The 16,590-nt window shown below is 40.6% G+C and overlaps 1 protein-coding gene across 1 annotated transcript in view; it reads right to left on the bottom strand.

The window, feature by feature from the left end:
* CELF2 (CUGBP, Elav-like family member 2) overlaps positions 1-9,681 on the bottom strand; it is a gene marked incomplete at its 5' end in the record, with an annotated part of 69,155 nt that extends 59,474 nt beyond the window's left edge. Inside the window, 2 exons of the mRNA XM_009073943.1 lie at positions 1,080-1,214; positions 9,633-9,681. Of these exons, the coding sequence (XP_009072191.1) occupies positions 1,080-1,214; positions 9,633-9,681 (184 nt within the window). The remainder of the gene's footprint in view (positions 1-1,079; positions 1,215-9,632) is intronic.
* Positions 9,682-16,590: the final 6,909 nt, after the last annotated feature.

Raw genomic sequence — 16,590 nt, forward strand, 5'->3', positions numbered from 1 at the left:
ATATCTATATGCAAAATAGGTACTATTACTTTTTCTATGTGCCTTTTGAAAATGTAATAAAATGCATAAACTGTGCTTTCTATGTATCTGGATTTTTCTGTAGAAGTAATGTTTTTCATAGCTCAACACTTAAAATGACTTTATTCCCCACACTGTTAAATGGCTGTGGCAGGTACCACAGCATCCTTCTGCACTGACAGACAGCACTATCCCTATTTTATTTTCCACTCAGCACCAGCTGGCACTGACATTTTGACAAGGTTCATACTATGAGAATGAATTCAGTTCCATATACCATGGAGTCAATATGCAGCCTGGGTCATCAATATACATTTATCTTTCTATCCAATATGTTTTCAGAGGGCCTTTCCCCAAAAGGCACTTTTGTACTCAAAAGGGATCACTGGCTATTGAAGTCTGTGCTGCATTTCATTTCTGAAGTTCAGGTTGGCCACTTGACCACCCTTGATGGTGCTGTTTAACTCCTCTGCCCTGGTTTTTGGGTTGCGGTAGAGGCACAAGATTTAAAAGCTCCTTTTACAAACTTTTGTCCAGACAAATCTCTCAGGTTCAAGCTAATCTCTTTGTTTCTCAGTTACAGCAGACCTATGTTTTGCATATAGTTACAGAAAACACAGGAATGGAGGAGATAGATAGTGCTCCAACGTGGGCCATTTCCCATGACCCTGTATGCCTTCAAACAGTCATTTACAGTCCTGTCCTTTTTTTTGGGTTTTTTTTTAGCCTTGTGTTACAAAGAAGAAATGGGGTCAGGGAAGCAACTTTGATTTTGTGAGAGCAGAAAACTGAGGGTGTTTTCTCAGGGTGCAAAGGAACCTTTCCAGCTGACAAACAGGGTGATAACACAAGTTAATATGTTGGCACCGAGACCTTTCTGACACTGGAAATAAAAGGTGATAATTTCAGTCACTGTGCAAAGTTCATGTGGATACCTCCTTCACATGGGACGTATTACAGCATAACCTCTCGCTGCAGACAGCGGCTCTGCCTACCTTGGCTGTGACATATAGTTCCCAATTAGCACTTAAGGAAAGAGACTTTCCAGACTGCACACTCACCTCTGCTCAGTCCATCCGGTCCCCGAAGGATTCGGCATTCTTCTATCTGGCCGAACGGAGAAAACATCACCCTGATATCATTCTCATTACACTTCTTCGAAACCATTCCTATGAACAATTTTCTGTCTTCCACAGCTAGAAGATAAAAATAATGAATGAGCAAAGGCCATTTCATCTTTTTCCTGTGATCAATGCTTCATTACCACATCAAACCAAGCTCCAGTCATGTGAGTCTGGCTCTGTAACTGAAGACAAGTCCTAAGGCAAACACTTTATACTTACAACCTCCCTTCCCCCCTTCCTCCCCCACCCTAAATCTCTTGTTTTTCTTTCTCTCTCTCCTTTCTCTAGTGGTGCTTGCTGTTTATATAACATATTAATTGGCTGCCTTAGTCACTCTGCGTACGCCTCCCCATCACGGCTTCTAAGAGAAAAGCACCCTCAGTTAGAGACACTTTTAAAGATATCTTTGCATAGATTCTAATTCAGATAAATTCCCTCACCCCCCTCACGTGTGAAAGAAATCATGATGGCGTGAGGGTGAAGAAGGGATTGTGCATGTAATGATACAAGCTAATGAAAAATACTCCAGAGAAATATTTTGAGAAAGCAGCTCCTATCTGAGCTTTCAATTTCAGCCAACTTAATGCACAGCCCGGGAAAGGCAGATGTGCAATGACTGCTCTGGAAAAAGAATGCATGAAATTTTTTGTCTAGGTTTTTTTTTTTTTTTTTTTTTGTGGGTTTTTTTTTTAGTAAAATACAAGGCATATTCCAGGACATCACCTGAACATCCTTTGATTTGTAATGATGCTGAGTTTGCAAAAAAAAAAAAAACAAACAAAAAAAAAATAAATCCCAAGAAAAAGATGCTTTTCCTGAATTATTGGGTAGAATATTTCCTGCCTGCACTGTCACCAAAACCAGCACTACCTGGACTACTACAGCAGGACACACACAGTCCTTTTCATCAAACTCAAATTTACAGGTCTAAAGCTGGGGAATCTTGTCAAAAATGAAAGAGGTCATCAAAACTTAATTCACTCTGGAAAGACTTTAAAATGTTAACACACCCGCCCAGCTACCCTAAACCAAAAATCTAAGTGCTTATTATACAGTACATACACCAGTGCTTTCTTCTTCTCTGGAAATGGCATGTAAATCCAATTCCCTGTTAATGAGCAGACTGTCAGGGTTTGTGGGGAAGCAAAGGGAGAAGGAAAGCTTTACTCCAGAGAGTCTGCACTGCACTTACTTATTTCTATTATTGTGCAAATTATTTTTGTAATGAAGTATTTTCATTTCTGGGCTTACAAAAAAAAATATGAATCCTCCCTTGCTCTCCAACTCTGTCTCCTGTATTAGTATGAGTTTGTCAAATGGAATAAATTGCAGCTGAGGAAGAAGGAACTGCGTCCATTTTTCTAGGATTTTATTTGTGTTATGCTTCAACACTTCCAGTGCATTTAATAATTTCAAGAATAACAAGAAGAGGTTCATGTTTATTGATCATGAAAAGTGTTTGAAGTAATTTTCTCCTTAAATTGCTGACTTTAAAAAGTATTTGTAGCTTTTATACAAGCAAGCACCAAAACTGTGCACTTGTCAGAATCCAAAACAGAGACCAGCCCCTGCAATCCCAGCTTCTCACTCTACAAGGCTGCAAGAAAATTGGCGTGAATTTAATACCCAGGGGAAGATGTTTTCCTCAGCACAGATTCCTCGAGACTGAACATTTTCATTCACACTTTATATTGAGGTTCCACATGCAGGTGAACCCTCCAGAAAGGGTTAAAGATGATGAATGCATGGGATGAGCCCTGGGATGAGCCAGTTCTACACAGATCAGGAGCTGAATATCTGTGATTGCAAATAAGACCTGCAAGTTGGGATATTTTTGGTTTTATACATATGTAAGTCTTACTATGAAACTTTACATCCAGCTCATAATATATAACTGACCTTGGTGCTGCTAATAATTACTTTAAGGATGGGAAAACCAAATTGCCTTGCTTACAGCTACAAGAGGACTCTAGGCAGCCGTTTCTGCTGCCTAGTAGCTTGGCTGCTTACAATTCCTGTATCGCCTTGAGCAATCTGTTTGAGGGAGTTCCCTGGCCAGCTTGTCCCAGACAGAGACTATGGCCAGGGTGCTGGAATGGTTTTGAGACAAGGGACCCAGCTGGGCTGCTGGATCTGGATTTCTCCATACCACAGACTCAGGTGGGGCTGGGGGAAACCTTGGTGCCCAAGCACAGGTCTAAGAATTGCCTCCTGCTCTGTGTTATGAACCTCCTAATTTCTGCCTGTGTGTCAGCTAGCATCAGAGAGCTTAAATTTGGGTTGATTTTCGGCTTGAAATACAGTGTGCAGGTCTACCCTAAGGGTGACTAGGTTTCAACCCTGTTTTAAAAATAGCTGTTGGCTAAGTTGGACAAATGCCTGCCACAGCATCCCAAAGGAGTTCCCTTGGGTCCTGCTTCAGTGTCAGGACAAAGACTCAAACCAAAGAGATTCACATGGAGATTCAAAAGAAATGAGATGCAAACAGAAGGCTTTGTTTTAATTTTCCAAAGAGTAGCAGGCGACAAACTCCCCACCGGCCTCCTTTGGTTTCGCTAGTAAACCTATAAATATGCCATTTAACTAACATGATTTGCAGGTTTGCAGCTTGAGGGTGATTTTATAGTAAATTAAACATCCAGCTCCTGTGTACTGTACATCTTAAAAATGCAGATTTCACAAAGAATGCTCAGAGTACAGAAAACATATTGATATGATGACGTGCTCTGCATTCAGTGCCATTAGTCAGTGCTGATCAGTGTTGAAGCTTAAGAAAATTGCTATTCTTTTTTTTTGGCTAGGGGCCCTGCATAAAAAACATTTAAAGTGACAATTGTCAAGATCAAAATGGCACATTTTCACTCCATCTGATAGAACATCTGATATTATTAGGCTGAAAGAGTTTTTAACGATATATTCTCACAGAGAGAGAGGAATGTTTTTCCACCTTGCTAAGACTGGCTGTCGGGATTTGTTTCTGCATTTTGGGTCAGCCACTTCTTTCTTTCTAAAATGAATTCTTACCTGCCACACAGGCAAAGTTTCAGAATCAAATAGACAACAGACTGCAAGAAGTGTGGGTTAAACATATTTAGAGGTTAGTAAACTTCACTTTGAATCTGCCAAACCTGTGGATTTTCCTGTGCATGTTGCGTTGCTCCCGTAGGCTGTAAAATGAGGAGCCCAATGTTAAAAACACGTGACCCAACAAAGGCTCAAGATCAGGACAGGTGCTACCTGCTGCTGACTGGGGAAAGAGCAGCACTCTAAAGTCACCTTGACTAACTTCCATCACCTATGGTTTAGGTGTAGTTTTACGTGTGCCCAGCTTTAGTCTCAGCTGAAATGTTACCAGTTGGCTGTTGGCAATGCCAAGACATCAGCCCCTCCAAAGAGTGACTGACCTCGCCTCTCTCAGCAGGCCAGGATGGCTTGTGCCATGGGAGTCTCTCCCTCTCTACTGACAGCAGACAGGGCTGTTACCTTCCAGCCAAATCCCAAATCTTGGTCATCATAATAACCTAGATGTCCTGAGGTCCAGCTGCATGGACAGGAGGAATAAATGAGCTTGGAGGGAATGGACAAAGCTTGGAAGCTGTGAGTGCTTTCAGCAGTGAGAACAGGCAAAGGAGAAGGAGAGGAGAAGGATAACAGTGCACAAGGGTCAGCACCTGTACCCATGTATCTCATAAGCATTTCACTGCTGCTTGATAACTCCCACACTTGGGGTAGGTTTCAATAATTCAAAATCCAGAAAAAAAATAAAAATCTTTTTTTTTGGCATGTGTTTGACATCATTATTTCTGAACCTCGCTCTCAGGCTTAGTTGTACTTTCTGACTTTTGCACCACTTTCTGGGCCTGAAGTAGATACAAATATCTGTCAGCAGTTAGTAGGATGGGATGGCTGAGCATCCCTCATTGTTGGAGCAGAAGCAGCCAGAAGGTCACACTGAACGAGGCCTGAAGTTCTAGTTGTACGAAGGAAGGTGTGAAAGTGCAGGGTATCTTGACTAAGTAACTAAGGGGTTCACCTCTAATCCATCCAAACATATTACAGATGCAGGTTAGTGGTGCTGCCAGGGCTGTTAGAGTGGCACATCCAGTGCTAAACCTGCTGGATTTGGGGGGGGAATCTTTTGCCTAAATTTAAGAACGCTGTGTGACGACGTGCAGATATCTGTTTTAAAATGAGATGAGTTGTTCTTGTAACTGCATCAAGACTAGCACGGGTGCCTGGGCATCGTGTTTGAACCCAGAGCACTGCATTAGCCATCAAAGTTTATCTGAGATGAAGTCTGTCTCTGCTGGGGGGAGATTTTCTCAAACCAAGCCTTCTGACAGTAGTACATCCAACGTGCAGAATAACATCCTGAAGGGTCTGATTTTTTAGCTTTACTCAATTTGTTTCAGTAATGAGCATTTCTTGCAGGCTGTGTTAGATTGCTTGTGCTAATCCAGGAGAATAAAGGAGTAGAGATTATTTTCTGAATGCTACAAAAGAACTAAACCCTGTATTAATCATGCAAAATCTTCCTGAAGATTCAACAAACTCTCCTTTTCTCTCTTCTAAACTCCAAAATTCTGAAAAATCAGAATTATAACAATTTATTATACACTTTTGAGTCCACTCAGATAAAGAATGCATTTTCCCTGTAGAATTTGAGAAGAGAATTTGCCATCTCTTTTGAACAAATCAATAAATAGTTAATTATATATAAATGGTGTTTCTTGTGGGGTGTTTTTTTCTTTTTTTCCCATCCAGAAGGGAAGGGAGAAAACAGACTTTTTATTTCTATTTGTAAGCCTGTGAAACCCCCTTGCATACAATCTGTCAAAGTCACACCTGGATCTGGAACTGCCTGCATTAATTATCAACTTTTCTATGTGTTAGTGCTAACATATGGCATTTAATTACTCCCTCCAAATCGGCAAAGTTGTGCTACTTAGAATTCCAAAATTATTTTTTCGAGTTTTCACTAATAAAAGAAATAAAAAATAAATTATAAGATTACTCAGTTATCCTCCCCCCTTTTTTTTTTCTAGAGAATTTTGCCATTTCCCCTGAAGCAGTGATGCTTTGATCCATTTAAGAGAATACTTTCTGTAGGATAAGTGCCTTAAAGTATTGACTGTGTTCAAATGCAGATCCAAGACACATTTAAGTATTTGCTAAATCGTAGCATGTTAATGGCCATTGACACCTTAGAGTCAAGCAAGGGTTTATGTGTTTTTTGGCATTAGCCTGCAGGGATCTCCTTTGTTTGAAAAAGGGAAAATGTCCTTAAACGGATAAATACTGTGAATGAACAGCTGAGATGAATCTCAAAGTCAAACCCAGATAATCTTTAACTGAAACTTTGTAGATAGGTTAAGACAATAGGTTAGGCATAAACGTGGTGAGAATAGACCTATGGGTGATCAGACCAGGACACACTACAAAATTTATAATCTGAAAATCTTTCAGAGATGTTACATTTCTCAATTCTAAGCAGCTTTTCAGAATCCTCCTGGGTAGACAAAATAATTAGGTCTAAAGGCAAGTCTTGCCCCGTCAGCTCTAGCTGCTAAAAGCTTGGTGGAAGCAATGAAGCTTTCCTTAATCTGCACAAGCAGAGAGATGGCTCAGACACACTGTAAGGAAGGAATCACTGGGACATGTTGCCCAGAGAAGCTGTGGATGTCCCATCCCTAGAAGTGTTCAAGGCCAGGCTGGGGCTCTGTTCTTTGAGAACCTCTGCAAGTTCAATGAGTGGACCTCTCCTTCTTCCCCGTGGAACTTGCTCAGATCTGTCAATCCTTCACAAACATCTACAAGCTCAGCAGAACTGTAGCGAGTGTTCAACCTCTCCTACATATCTTTCCACAAGCTATCTTGAAATTTTGACCAAGAGCATTTCTTTAACCTTGCTGAAAAGTGAGAAACACTATTTTATGTATAAAATGTACTGGGATCCTCCCATGACTCAGAAATCAAAGGGGTTTAAGTATTCCTTAAAAGCTCAAACACCACAGATAATGAAAACCAAGATGGCTTGGCAACTCTTTTTTCTTTTCTCATTTGAACTTACCAATCTGGTTGAAGAGGTACAGTTTACAATTTGCTGTTGGCATGGATAACATACCTCCTCAGATGGATAGTCTGAAGCATATGGGAAACACGTGCCAACAAACCTCCACATCCCCCGTGCTGCTGTTCTTTCTGGCTCTCCAAGATGATTGCAAACTGTTACCTACTTCACGAACCCCACGCCTACACCTCATTTTTCTGAGGAGCTGTACCATTATTACCATCATTGTGGTGTTAGTTTGCCTTCTGTTTCCCCAGTCAATAAAAAGAAAAAAATAGTTCACCACCCCTAGAACATGCCTATCAGAAGTTCCTACACCCTCCAGGAGTCTAAATGTAAAAAGGTGTTTAAGTTGACAATTGGAACCTCTGATCTGATAATTTGTTTTCCCCAAAATACAAAGAAAGGCAAGGAAAAAAAGCCAAAAAAAAAAAAAAAAAGAAAAAGACAATCCCTCATGATTTTCATGCTGGGAATAGGTGCCAGAAACTAAGTGAGTATTCCCACAGTGCAGACAGCAGTTTCGTGCAGATAACCCCAGACTAACAGCAGCAGCCAGGATCCAACCTACCCTGCTTACCAAGCGGGTGCTACTTGCAGAGCAAGACAGAATTTGCACAATTCCCCATAGTGTTTTGCCAATATGTTCAATCTCCTTTAGAAAGAAACACTTCAGGCAATGAACAAATAACTCACTAGGAGTCAATTTTGGCCCATTGCCTCTTGTTTTTCTAATTTACCAAGGAAATTGAGGTGAAATTTGTCTTTGAAAGAAGAACCCATAGAGGCTATTCAGAGGGTTCAGGCCAGTGTTTCTGTGCCCAAGGGATAACTGTGGCCACTGCAAGCACTAAATACTAGGCAGTGGAGTTTGGATTCCAACAGAAAAGTTCTCCTTGACTGCAGTGGGACCTGAAAAGTTCAGTCCTTCTGCCCATGCAGGTGTCTTGGCCTTTACTCTGAGCACTCAAAGACAGCAAGAAACCACTGCTAAAACTTAACTGTCACAAGACAGCAAGAAATCACTGCTACAACTCATTACTCAGAGAGGGTGGTCAGGCACTGGAAAGGGCTCCCTGAGGAGTGGTCATGGCACCAAGCCTGACTGAGTTCAAGAAGCATTTGGACAACACTCTCAGGCACACGGTGTGATTTCTGGGACTGTCCTGTGCAGGGCCAAGAGTTGAACTTCAGTGATCCTCGTGGGCCCTTTCCAGTTCAAGATATTCAATGACTCTATGACTCTAATCTGAGAGAGAGAACACCCCTCCCTTACAAATGGGTGACAGCTGAAACTTCCCATGCTCATGGCTACTTTTGTTTGGAAAGTTGTCATAATGGGAAACCTAGCATAATGTGAAGCTTTAATTTCCTCCCAAACTTCATAATCCTTGGAGAAGCCTGAAAAAGGGATGCACTACAATTAGCAAAAAAAGAAGCCTTAAAAAAGCCTCGTGGAGAGATTTAGAGCCCAATCATAATTTACATTTGCAGGTATGCAGATCTCTGAGTGCATGGCTTCTGCCCTGATTACTAATTAATGAGGTGCAAAGATGCCTGTTGGAGGAACCAGCTCTGATTATGTGGGCCTTATGGGAAAATGAAGCTCTTGCAATCTAAGAAGGCAGATGATATCTTTAACATATATTTTAGAAAATTACAGGAACAAATCAAGGGGCAAAATATACACATGTATATATTTTTAAAGAATCACACACAGCCAGGTTGTGCTACCACTCCATTATCTTATTTCCTTGAATATATAAACCTGGCATGTTTGATAGATTTAGCATGCTGTATATTTTGCATGTCATATACATCCACTTAGGCAGTACACTCGTGTTCCAAATGGGTATTACTGTCTTTATAGCATTTATTTTTCAATCGCTGAGAGGAATAAGTATACAGAGAGCTGCAAGGTGGGTTTCCCAATTCATAAGGAAGAATATGATTAAAACCTAAATTTGGCTCAGATTCAGAACAGCATCATTCTATAAAAAGGTAGTTTAGGCAAATGTTTAAGGCAGATCATCTGCCTACATGGTGTGTTCACACAGGAATGCTTTTTTGTTTCTTTTCTTTTTAATTTTCTCCATGAAAATTTCATCTCCATCTTGTCAATATCAGATGCTCCCACAACACTTTGCTGCTAGGAGAACTCAAGGGAAAGATGTATGCAGAGAGGTGGGTCATGACATACAGCAGATACAAGGAAGACCCTTTTTCAGAACATTTCTTTCCTTCTTTTAAGCAGAAGATAAAAGGGAATTCAGATCAGGTCAACACCTTCCCCAACATGCCAGTTATAGGGAAACTACCTCATATCATTTTCACCACACACGGTGTAAAGCAAAAACTCTATGTTGTGCTTATTTTAGTTCAGAGAGTCACAATTAGATAAAAATAAATTAAATACCTACCGTTTGACTTTTCACTATCTGCAGGTTTCATCTGAATAGGATGATGCATCTAAAAACAAAAATGAAAGAGAGTAAGGCAGGTTGGATAGTCATAAAAACTCAAGAATTATGGTTTTAATGAACGGCTAAAAAGATACATGATTTAATATTAAACATGTTGAAATTAGATACATTCAAAATAGCACTGTATTATAGGCTTTTAAGAAAAAAAATGGTAAAGGAGCATTTTATAACCAGGAAGATTAAAAAAACAAGATCATTGGGCCCATAGGACTCATATAAATCTTTAATTTGCTGTATCTAGTTTCAGAGGACCTCTAAAGTTACAGCCCTCATTAGTTTATGGCATGCTTAGTTTCTGTTTTACCAACTCTTTTAGCTTGAGCTCAACCACTGCCAAAACCAAGATGGAATTTTCAAGTAATTTAAGAACTAGCAAGCATTTCAAACATACTCAGAGGAGTTGAGTTTGACAAATGAACTTTGCTTGTAATTAAAAAAAAGGTGCTGATTCTTTCAGGCCTGAAGAGGAAGAGACTCTTTCTTCCTAGAATAGTTCCCTATAACTGTTTAGTATCTCATCTCATCTTTTTGTTTTAGAATACATTATACTTTCATTCATAAAGCTTCCATCACAACATGGAACAGTTTTGGCTTCCTTTCAATCTCTTCATTCATGTCTGTCTTGCTGCAAAGGAAACCAGCCCCTGTGTGTAGTGTTCTGTGCTAGAACATCTCATGGCATCCTACCTTGGCACACTTGGTGTGTCCTCAGCTTTCTCTACTAAATGATGCTTCTCCCACATTGAATTGTTGATAACTCCAACAAAATTTTAAGTGTTCTGTCAGGAATAGCAACACCACAACAGCTGAGCTCCCTCTGATTGGAGTGTGTGGCTTTTCCACAGGTTAGAGCCAGCTGTGTGGCCACTGTGGTGTGTTCAGAAAAATTCTGTTACAGCTTCTCAAAAGCCTTCAGAAGTGACCTCACATTGAGATTCAACGTGGGAGACATTTAAGCTTGCAAAAAACCCACTTGTTATTTTCTTTCATGGGCTCTGCTTAGTTGCTGGAATTTGACTACACAAACCTTCCAGCAGCAGCAGGACCACTGCCTTTTCTCTCCTCAGCAATTCCTTACCAATTCACAGGAACAGATGAAAAAATGTATGCTCTTTCTGCTTTTGAATCATTTTTTAGTGCAGCAGAGCTGATATTGCCTGAAAATGTCAGAGGCAATTCCATTTTTTTTAAATAAAAGACTATTATGACAAACTTTGGGAAACAAAAACAGCTGAGCAGGAGAGAACATCCATGCCCTTATATCAAATGTGCTTTCAAAGCAGCACAGAAACCCAAATCTGCATTGCTTTTGGTGGAGTCACTTAACCTCCAGGGATAGAGTTGCTGCATTCTTCAGAAAATATAAAATATTGCTGTGAATGTTTCTGTAAGATTTACTCAAAGTCCAGAATGCTCCCTGGCCTTGCAGATCAATGCATTCCCTATGCTGCTTGCACAACTCCCCACTGTGCCCTAAGGAAAAGGCAAAGCCACAAGGCAGATGTAGTCACCAGGATGCATAAATTTGCTTCAGTTTTAACAGTTCTGTTCTCTTTGAGTCATTAGTTTCCTAAATGGACTCTAATAGCCCAGCTATTGTCTGCCACCACTCTTATTCCATCAAATGTATAGAAAAAAGGAACTTCTGTTATACTGTGTATTAGAGTTTAATATTTATCCTGACATCAACAATACACTGGGCACTGCAGGAGACTTAAAATTCATGGGAATGTGATGCAGCATGTCCACACAGCAAGCAAAAGGGGAAAGAAGAAAAAAAGGTGCAACTTGCTCCACAAGGCCATTGCAGGTTACTGACACCTCTGAAGAGCAATGGAGCAGTGAGAAAATAGAGGAAAGAAAGGTGAGTATTGTAAATTCAGGAATATGCAGACTATAAGAGAAAAACCCAACACAAATTCAGGCCTTTTGTAGACAGAGAATCTATTACTCTTTCTACCTGCATTTATATGTCCCTAAGAGGAGATATTTTGAATAAAGGCAATTCTAACAACATTGAAAACCTCTCACTTTTCAAACTGCCTGAATCAGAGAAGCCAACTTTAGACCAAATTCATGGGAAGTTCTTTTTGCAGCCCATGGTCAAAACATAAAGATCAGTGTTACCTGACAAATGCATGTACTGCATCTAAACCCATCCACTTCGTTACACTTAATTACCCCAAGTTCATTAAGTCAGTAATCTGGTACATCCATGAAGCAAGAGGTAAGATGTAACAAGATGCTTCAACTGGGTTTTTTACTTGATTTCAAAGCTTCCTGCTAAAAACTCACGCTCCAAATTCTCTTCACACCAGCAAGCTGAATTTTGGAGTGATGCTGTTGTGCTTAAAATTATATTGGTGCAAAACTAACAGAAGATTCAGCTCAGGCCTGGAGAGTTTAAACTGCAGAACACCCCTGGAAAAATGGATGTGATGCACAAACCTGGTTTCAGCGAAGAGGAAGGTGGCAAAATACCTTACTGACAGTTTCCTAACATAAGAGGGCTCGTGTTGAAGCTTGTTTAACCCTGACCATCACCAATTGATACGTTAACAACCTTTAACACTAGATTCAATAAAACATGCCATTTATAACCTGAAATGGGTTTTACAGAGTCACTGGTTCGCATCTCATTATTAAACTCATTGCTGACCTCTAGAGACAACTGCCGTGACAATACATATTATAAGCTCTCTGCCCATAAAATATTTAAAGGTAGGTGTAAAAAAGAAAAGAAAAGAAAAGGAAAGAACGACTCTCAAAGAAGTGTGCAGTGAATAAGAAAATTAAAGGGGCAGAGACAAAAGCTAAATAGGTACTATCCTTTCACTCTACAATGAGCAAAAGAGAAAATAATCTTTGCGGTTTATATCTTGCTTGTATAACTGCAGGCTATAAAATAATAAAATAGCTGTGCTTTCCCTGGCCCTCCAAAAGATTATAGATGATATAAACCCGTTTCAAATTAGATGCCACTCACTAGAATCATGTCATCTACCGAAATGAAGGATTTCATGTCTTATCAGAAAGCTGTTATTGTAGCTATACATCACTTACGGATCTCAAGGTAAGTGATTTCTCAGTATGTCATGTTGTCACACAGAACAACAGGAAACATTTTCGTCTTTGCTTGAAGAAAGCTTTGCTTATGAAAATACAGCATTTATGAATGCACAGTTGCAATTAATAAATAGGCAAGAGTAAGAAAAACAACAGCAGTAAATAATTTATAGACTTGAACATCATCCTGCTCTCAGACCATACGGTAAAAGAGACCAACACAGATCTCAGGCAATCTCTTTCTGAGTGTGGGCAAGCACCGTGCACGGGGATATCAAATCCAGACTGGAGTACGGACTGGAAGAACAACCTCTCCTTGGCCAATATTTTAGACAGCTCTACTGGACGCAGTTGTGCAGCAAGCATGGCATGGCCTACCTTTCTTACAGGCACTCTCTACCCACAAAACACACCATGCCACGGTTTTACAACTGAGAGCAGGCAAATGCCTGTTGCCCAAGGTTGCTGGTGCCTTGCGGCAGTGCTGGCAGCAAACTGGGGGTTCATTGCTGCCTGCTCTGCCAGGGAGGCCACCCAATGCCCGAGGCCAAGCACATCACTGCTTTTCCTTGGGCACATTCCAAGCAGGGGTGCTGATGCAGTCCATGGGAACCAAAAAGGCAAAGAAACACTGTCAAACATACAATCCTGAAAATCCCCCTGAAATCAATGAGAATCTGGCTGCTGGCTGTCTCCAGGGCAGCAGCAGGACCATGCCATGGCCTAGAATTACAATTGACTAGTTACATCTTTTTTTCCCCTCTCTTTTTCCTGAATACAACCCACTGTATATAAATACACCTTCATTAGAGAAAAAAGCACAGCAGAGCAACCCAAAACCTCTCAAAGGCACACATCCTCTCCAGCTTTAGAGCCTCAAAGTCATCTTCTCGGCAATAATAATGCTACCTATTTACATTCTTGTCAAAGCCATGTGACATCTGCATGGGAGAAAACAAGCCGGCTAAGATTTTATTTCTGGCAAAAATATTGCAAGGAAATTAGATTAACCTGGGTGGAATTCTATCTGGGAATTTGGAGTCTGTCGTGGTGATTAAGTCATCATTTCTGTCAGATTACTCTAATCGGCTGTCAAATATGATTCCACAACCCCATCTGTAACTTGGCATCCTCGTTATTCAGTCGATGTTACCTTCTGTATACAAAACAAACACCAAACAAGGAGGTGTGTGCAGCCTAGCATTTAGCAGAGTCATTAGCTATGATTACTATTGTGTGCTTGCACATTGCACAAGGTGATCAGTTTATGGTTTCTTTTATTTCATCATGGGATACTTCAAATCAGGTGTAATCTTAAGTCTGGAGTGCTGGGGTGAATGGGGAAGAACTGTCTCCAGGCATGGACGAGCATGGGCTTGGCATGCTCGAAGTCACCAGCAATTGCTTAAATCTCATCTTGGAGTTGACAGTGTATTTGGTGGAAAAGCTTTTGAGCACTTACTTTCCATTCATTTTCTGAAGGGAAATGGGCATTCAGATGTTCTGGGTAGGCTGAAGAGTTCCTGCAAGCAGCAATTTCTGTGAGTGAAGCGAGGTTCGGAGGAGGAGGTATTTGGCACGCTAAATGGTCTGCACTGGTTTTAATAAGAGATATTTTGTTATATGTATGAGTGTTAATCTTAGAGAGGACTGGTGATTAAAAGGAGGAGATGTTTTTCAGTGAAGGTGAAGGAGCTGATGGGTTCAATTTGCTGCAGCTGTGTCAAGTCTGTAAAATTTGGGTACCCTCAGCACCTCTGAAACTCTGGCCAAGTAAATAGACTGTGAAAAATTGTTATTTTATGGACCATTGCAAAAACAACTTCATATATGATTCCTTCATCTATTAGCAGTTTTTATTCTCCATTCCTGCCACCGCAGATACATGTGTCCTGCTCCCATCATTCCCCATGCCTCGAGGCGAGAAAACCACTCGTCAAGAAAGGAACCTGTACACATGTTAACCTGCCCACATGTTCACCCAGCTCAGTATGGCAGTCAAAGACCACCTCCTAAAAGTTCTCTGAAGTTCAACAAAGTGTGACTTTACACTACTGGAGCTGAGGGGATGTGTGTGGAGGATGTTATCTGTGACTCCTCATCATTCCTCTCATTGTATTTCCATAATCCTTGAAAGACATCAGCAGATTTCCAGAGCTTTTAGTCCTCTTCAGACCTATCCCCTTCCTTTCTTCCCAATCACCTGTTCTGGATATGTTTCTAGCCATGGCTCAGCTCAGTTTGTCCCTTACCTGTCACCCTCATTGACTGTATCACAGACAAACACAGCACATAATGGAGCTAAACCTTCCCCCAAGCAAAGGGTAAATTTGAAGAACTTGGGTTACTTGCGTAACATCCAAACCAAACAAAAAGCAATAGGATTAAACGATGACAGCTTGCATGTATCTTGTCATTTCTAGCACTTTGGGACTTGCTTCTTCCTAACATTAATCACTGTCGAAGCCAAAGGGGACTTCTTTCATATTTTCTACATCTCAGAATTGTAAAATGTCAGAAGAAAATGTAGGAGAGAGAAGAAGAGGCATCAGACCTTAATTAAACCCTAATATTCTTTTTTGGGGAAGGATTATAAATCCATTGACTTTTTGGAATCAATAGGAAAATCAAAGAGGAAGAAAATATTAAGGAGCAGCAGGGACAGGCTGAGGGCAAGGGAGAACAAAAGCACATAAAGAGGTACCAGCATGAAAATCAGTGGGAAAAAATTATGCTCTTTGGCTAACTCTGGTCTGGAAATGAATTTAAAGCTTTCTCCAAGCTCCTGATCCAATTAGTGAGTGCAGCTTAATTAGATCAGTAGTCCAAAGAAAAACCAAATCTCTACCTGCCAAGTTGCTGAACACCTTCACTGCATTTGGAAGTCAGGAAGGAATGTATTGACCTATCAAAAGACCAGGGAAAGAAGGAAAAAATGGTCCATAAGCACCAGAGAATTAAATGATTTTCAAGAGATCATTGTTTTTATGGATTATTATGTGCAGATACCTCTACATTCCCCACCTCAGGCCCTCATTTCAGCTTTCAGCTCCCCAGTTTTTCTGTACGATCCTTTCAGAGAAGCTCTTGAACACATTTCTCACATCACTTCATTGCCAACTGGTTTTGCTTTTTTAAACCCTTGTGACTAACAAGTAATACACATTTCCCCGAAGTGAAAGAGGTGTATTTTCCTATCGAAAAGAACTGTTTAGAATGACTTCTCTAGGGTCAAACTAACTTGAATTATACAGTCAATATCTGGCTACAGCTTCAGGGAACTTCCCTGGGAACCAGGGACAGTCTCTAAGGCCAAATAAATACTTGTGTATAAAAGAGGCAAGGGACTGCTCTCTAGCACTTGTAAGAAGTGGCATGGCACAGGTTGCACTTACACAGCTATACTTCTGCTTCCTCTCAAAACAGGATGTCCTTGTCCATACTGCCTAGTGGGAACAGTGTCCAACCCACGTTAATCCCCCAAATAGACCCATGCACCAGGCAGAAAAGTGCTAACCAGCACCGTGGCCCTGCTTGCTTCACTGGCACAGGCAGAGTTTTAGATTCCCAGTATTGGTTTAAATCATTTACCTTAGTTTATTCACAGGTAAAAGGAGGACAAATGTGCATTTATCACACAGACTTTCACAAATAAATGCAAAGCAGTTGCTGTAACTGCCTGAGAGATGGCATAGCCAGAAGATTGTTTGCTGTCATCCTTTCATAAATCCCAATTTAAGGGATTTAAACTGTGTTAGGTATTCATACAAGTTTAGTAGTAGAGGAATGTGTTCTGTTACTCGACCTCCTAGATTACTGTCAGACACAC

The sequence above is a fragment of the Acanthisitta chloris genome, unplaced genomic scaffold (genome assembly GCF_000695815.1).
Source record: "Acanthisitta chloris isolate BGI_N310 unplaced genomic scaffold, ASM69581v1 scaffold2190, whole genome shotgun sequence".
NCBI lineage: Eukaryota > Metazoa > Chordata > Aves > Passeriformes > Acanthisittidae > Acanthisitta > Acanthisitta chloris.